At 46.2% G+C, this 6,330-nt stretch overlaps 1 protein-coding gene across 1 annotated transcript; it reads right to left on the reverse strand.

Annotated features, from left to right (window-relative positions):
• Positions 1-2,290: 2,290 nt before the first annotated feature.
• On the reverse strand, positions 2,291-6,031 carry LOC308124328 (dynein regulatory complex subunit 4-like; the record flags this gene model as incomplete). The annotated part of the gene is made up of 10 exons (XM_080487247.1): positions 2,291-2,328; positions 2,498-2,642; positions 2,733-2,798; positions 3,015-3,173; positions 3,284-3,474; positions 3,973-4,027; positions 4,157-4,363; positions 4,486-4,683; positions 5,376-5,465; positions 6,008-6,031. 10 exons carry the CDS (start codon positions 6,029-6,031, stop codon positions 2,291-2,293), a joined length of 1,173 nt encoding a protein of 390 aa, XP_080343373.1.
• Between the last annotated feature and the right edge of the window lie 299 nt (positions 6,032-6,330).

A 6,330-nucleotide genomic window follows, 5' to 3' on the forward strand; every position in this document is an offset into this window, starting at 1 on the left:
TTATTTGTACCCGTTATACTTCTGGTTTTGCACAATGGCTGATTTTGTGATTTAACATTAGATAATCTTCAGTTTAATTGAGTTTAACATCCACTCATTGTGCATTTTATAATTAAATTTCAAGGTGTGTGTGTGTGTGTAGATCCGTTGAGGGTATTATTAAAAAAAATAATAATCATAATCTAACCATATTTTTTGGGAGGAGTGACTGCTCTTCTTGGAGATGACATCATCTCCTTGGACTCGGTCCTGTTTGTTGTGAGGGCTGAAGTAAACAAAGCCGTAAACAAACAGCATGACGCACCCAGGGTTTCTTTTTTCTTTTTCTTTTTTTTTTACAGGCCGTCTCACACACAGACCCAGAGACGAAAGTTCACACGCTCTCGCTGTCGAGGAAATTGAATCAGCCGGCTCGTTGCTGGTCTGGAGGAATGCAGCACTAATGCTTTGAGGTGAGGAGCTGAATGGAGGAGGAGGGATGAAGGGAGGATGAAGGGAGGATGGAGGGAGGAAGAGGCTGCACCTCCTCCCCTCAGACACTTCCTGAGTGTGGCCGGGCCCTCTGCCAGCTGCTGGGACCACGGCTCCCCTTCTTCTCAATGCCAAGCAGCTGCATCATGACTAACACACACACACACACACACAGAGGATGGTTCATTGTCACCATGCAATTTAAAGACTTTTTTCTTTTTTTTTCTTTTTTTTTTGGAAATCATCTCAAATCAGAGTGCGGAGGCGACCCCGGGCCCTCTGACGGAGACCTCTGTGGCTCATGCTGCTGCCCAAACACTGAAAGGAAGTGATGGATCAGCAGCAACTCGTATCTGTTACAGTTTCCAAAGCATGCCGTAAATATTTGGATCATACTCTGCACGTAGTTTCCATTCATGAGTGCATGACTGGAAAACCCAAACTTCATATGGCCGTTCAACATCAAAACTGGCTCATTCTTTTTTTTTTTCTTTTTCCTTTAGGCTCCAGTGGCGACAGACTGTCAACGCTCTCCAGACACACGGGGGCAGAGCAGACCGCCCTGCCTGCATTGAAGTTGTCACCAGTCATTGTGTTATAGGAAGTAAAGAAAACCCAAACAAATGATTTCAACACAACGTGTTGGACTCAGCTTCCATTTTTACTGTAAGAAAATAAAATAAATAAATGTTACACGAAGTAATGACTGATATCGCTTAACGCCGAAGAGAATGATGTAATTAAGTTGAGATGTTGAACCCAGAAATGCATCTTCATTTCAGAGAGAAGCAAAGGCTTGGTTTAACTCTGACCCACGTCCTTCCTCCTACTCTAAGGTTTCTGTTCTCATACGTATTTAAAAAAAAAAAGCCAGCAGCCATAAAGCAACACTACCTGTCATCTAGAGTAACGTTTGTGTCCAATGTTAGGAATTTCACTCTAATATCTATTATTTCGAGTTTTGTTTTCCATCTCTCTCGGCACCACCTCGTCCATCGTTCCCTTCTTTAACCTGGTGTGTTTAATGCTGAGCAGGGTTTGGTTCTGACGCTTCCTCAAGCTTCACTGGAAACGGTCGTCCGCTGCTGACAGAGGCACAATGGGAGCGGTGGCGGTAAACCAAAACTGTAAAGCTCACCGTCCTATTTTCAGTCTTCATACAGCTGCGACTCCAACATCCCATCGTCCCAGTGAAGGAACAAACAAATCTGAGCTCTGCACTTGTGTTTGAGGCGATTTCTCTCTCTTGTCCCGAGAGATGAATGTGTGATTGTTAGAATGACGGGTGATCGTAGTCTGCTGGGATGAGCTCCAGATCGCCTTCAGATTAAATAAGCCAACCTCAACAATGTGGAGTTCTCCCCTCTTGGGTGAGAGTGAGATATATTAAATCACTGTCTTGCATTTTTTTTTTCCTTCATTTATCACACACATGTTCAGTGAAAAGGGGAATGTAATGAAATGTTGTCGTTAGCTGATGGTCTTTCAGTTTGTCATCACTCCCATGATCTTTAGAAATACTCCTCAATTACTGTTGGTTAGAAATCACTCTGGATATTAAAACAGGTTTAATGCTTTATTGTGTGTGTGTGTGTGTGTGTGTGTGTGTGTGTGTGTGTGTGTGTGTGTGTGTGTGTGTGTGTGTGTGTGTGTGTGTGTGTGTGTGTGTGTGTGTGTGTGTGTGTGTGTGTGTGTGTGTGTGTGTGTGTGTGTGTGTTACAGTTGATTTCATTCACACACCAATGGAGTCCATCCACTGGGGCACTTCGACATGAGCCACACTCCAACAGGCGCAGTGAATGTAGAACGAGTTGGTGGCCTAAAGAGTCTCTGGAACTGCTCCTCCCGTTGCTCCTCCTGCAGGTCACACAGAAGAATCAAACCCTGACCTGGACACTTAGAGTGTGTGTGTGTGTGTGTGTGTGTGTGTGTGTGTGTGTGTGTGTGTGTGTGTGTGTGTGTGTGTGTGTGTGTGTGTGTGTGTGTGTGTGTGTGTGTGTGTGTGTGTGTGTGTGTGTGTACACACTCAGCTCCAGCTGTGGCCGCTGCAGTGTGTGTGTCAGGGCGGCCATTTTCTTGTGAAGCAGCGTCTCCTTCGGGCTCTGACGCTCCTGCAGCTCTAACATCTGAGACTGGTGAGACTTGAGCAGCTCAACGCACTCCAGCTGCACCTGCAACACACACACACAGTAGGTAAGAACACACACCCACACACACACACAATAGACACACAGATTAACAGAAGGTACCAACACACACACCTTTTCGACGGCCTGCTGCAGCAGTTCGTCTTTCACCGTCTGATCTCTGATCTCCTTGTCGATCGACTTTCCACAAGTTCGATTCCTCTGGGACACACAGCGTTAGTGTGTGTGTGTGTGTGTGTGTGTGTGTGTGTGTGTGTGTGTGTGTGTGTGTGTGTGTGTGTGTGTGTGTGTGTGTGTGTGTGTGTGTGTGTGTGTGTGTGTGTGTGTGTGTGTGTGTGTGTGTGTGTGTGTGTGTGTGTGTGTGTGTGTGTGTGTGCGTGTGTGCATTTCACTCACAGCTTCTGCATCCTGGAGTCGTTGCAGATGTTTCTGCAGCTCGGGGCCTTTGAGTTGAATGTCTCTCACACGTTGAGTCAGACGATCGTGCTCCTCCTTCGCAGCACTCAGCTTCCTGTCTAATCCCTCGTTCTCCTCCTGCACCTGCTGCTCCTCTTCCTGCACCACACGCCACACCACCATGACGGAGAACAACGAGACCTGGCCAAACACTGCACACAGCTCACGCCGTCAGGAACTCTCGCCCTGCTGACTCAGCGACGTCTCACCTGCAGCCGGGAGACTTTCAGCAGAATGGGCTGATATTCAGAGGCGTCCTGCAGCTTCTGCTCGTTCTTCTTCTCCACCTCCAACAAATGAAGCCTCATGCGCTCATCCACCTCCTCCAGCTCCTCCCTCGTCTTCTTATCCTCCGTCGCAATCAGAGAACACATCTTCTCGTTGTCTATCTTCCCCATCTCTGAAGGGGAGCAGCATGAGGAGGGTTGAGGAGCATCATGAGGAGGGTTGAGGAGCAACATGAGGAGGGTTGAGGAGCAACATGAGGAGGGTTGAGGAGCAACATGAGGAGGGTTGAGGAGCATTATGAGGAGGGTTGAGGAGCAACATGAGGAGGGTTGAGGAGCATTATGAGGAGGGTTGAGGAACATAATGAGGAGGGTTAAGGAGCATCATGAGGAGGGTTGAGGAGCATCATGAGGAGGGTTGAGGAACATAATGAGGAGGGTTAAGGAACATCATGAGGAGGGTTGAGGAGCAGCATGAGGAGGGTAAAGGAGCAGCATGAGGAGGGTTGAGGAACATAATGAGGAGGGTTAAGGAACATCATGAGGAGGGTTGAGGAGCAGCATGAGGAGGGTAAAGGAGCAGCATGAGGAGGGTTGAGGAGCAGCATGAGGAGGGTTAAGGAGCAGCATGAGGAGCTGATTCAGAGGGAGTTTACAGGTGATTTGTTTACCTTGCATCCTGCTCTTATAATCTTTGTTCAGCTCCATTATTTCCATCTGTTGTTCCTGTGAATGATGAAGAGTCACAAAGCGACTGAAAGCTTCATCAGTCAAAGACGCTCTCAGGTTTTATTTAAGGGTGACGGCAAACGTTTTGTCGAATGTCGGTGAATCGCACGATTGTGAACGTCTCACCAGCTTCAGCTGCTTCAGGCGCCTCTCATTGTAAGCTATCTTCTCCCGGCGGTCGGCCTTCAGGTCTTGAATACGCCTGTGGAGCTCCAGCACCGACTGGGTGTGTCCATCCTGGACCTCAGAGGCCGCCGTCACGGCGTCCAGCTTCAGCCCGGTTACGGCGTCGTGCTGCTCCAACTGAACGTGCTTCAGCTTCAGCTCGTAGCTCTGAAAGCAGAGCGGTCGGGCTGAGGTCACCGTTCAGCATCCGATCGTGTTACAACGCGACCAGTTCTGACTTCTGGTTTACAACCAGTTCAAGTTTGCTCTTAAATGCGACGGCGGCTCACTGAGATCTCCCCGCGGTGGCGCTCCTTGGCCTCCTCCTTCTCCCATCGCCTGCTCCGCAGCTGGGCCTCCACCTCCTTTAAACTCTTCTGGGAGATCTCCCAGAGGGACAGGTTCTTATCGCGCTCCAGCTTGAAGTTGGTCTTCTCCTCGCGGACTCGGGCCAGCTCCTCCTGCAGCAGGATGGCCTGCTCCCACAGCTGTAGAGCACAGGCAGCATGAGCTCCAGCTCCAGAGGGGCCAGAGCCACCAGCGGCAGTTGCATTGGAACTGGAATAAACTCTAAATAGTTCCTATGACACGTTATGGGTGCAAACTACATTTTTGTTTGTATAAACATTTTTTTAAAGATGTTTTTTCTTTGTTTCAGAAAATGTACATGTTTTGTGGCTCCAGACAAATTTTATTGGGTTGTTAATCATGAAAAGGGCTCTTTTGGACATAAAGGTTGCAAACACACCTTGTTCGCCTCGTTCAGCAACACTCTTCAGTAACTAAACAAAGACACAACTTTTATTCTTTTCCTCTCCTGTGGAATCAAACCGCGACTGAAAGTGAATCTAAAAAGTAAAAAGCTTCTCCTTCTCGCCCCAGCCTGCTTCTGATTGACTCTGAATGTGATGCAAACCAGAGGTTCAGTCACACTGAGACCATGAAGCCGGAGGCAGAGTTAGATGGAAATATCAAATATCTTTTTGAAGAGAAATGTGAGACACATTTTCACACCATGTTATTAGTTTTTCATTCTTTACATTTTCTATATGGATCATTTGAGCAGCCATTATTATTATTATTATTATTATTATTATTATTATTATTATTATTATTATTATTATTATTATTATTATTATTATTATTCTGGTGTGTCACAGTGATGGAGGGAAGTCCTCACCTGGTCCTTGGACATGTCCTTGGTGGACACTCCGTCCACCACCGCAGCAGAGGACCGGGAGCTCGCCTTGCTTCTTCTCTGCTTCGGAGGCTGGACACACAGAGAAAGCTCAGCGGCAGACCGCTGACCAGAAACGACTCCGCCACACTGAGACAATGAAGTTAAAATGCTGAATCACCGGCAGTTAAACTCGGAGCTTACCCACCATATTCGCCGCAAGCCTGCTCGGGAGTAATGTCCGCAAACAAGAGAGGTTGCCATAGCAATGTAGTCACGTGATCCACGTGCTGGGACATTTTTACATAGACATATGTTTGTAGATGAGAATAACTGTATAAGTAACTCATAGGCATATTAGTAGATATGTAGACGTTTAAGTAGAAACAAAGACATATGTTTGCAGATACGTATGTACGTAACTAAACACATCGACATGTATGAATAGACATACATTAGCAGATAGGTGGACTTATATGTTCATTCATTGACATATAAATAGACAGACAGACATGGATATGTAGATATGTAAATATATATAAGTAGAAACATTGACATATATAGATAGACAGACATATATTAGTGGACATATATAAGTAGATGGAAAAACATATATCCCCCTGTGGAGAGGTCACCCTTGAGTCCCTGAGCTGGACCATTGACCCCTATCAGCTACCAGGAGCCCCTCATGTTGCTGCCCAAAGCATCCAAGAAGTAGGAATGGGGAATACAGGCAAAGGAATTTTTGCAAGGGGATTAATAAACCATGATTCGCTTAGTTAGTTTTTCTTATATAGATATAAATAGATTAGGAAATCTGGGTATAGTACACACTATATAAGTAGACATATATAAGTATAGACACAAACATATATAGATTGACATACACTAGTAGATATGTGGACATACTGAAGTAGACACATTGACATACATGGAGTGGCATGTTAGCAGATGTAAA

Source organism: Lipophrys pholis, assembly GCF_963383615.2.
Source record: "Lipophrys pholis genome assembly, chromosome: 19".
Classification (NCBI taxonomy): domain Eukaryota; kingdom Metazoa; phylum Chordata; class Actinopteri; order Blenniiformes; family Blenniidae; genus Lipophrys; species Lipophrys pholis.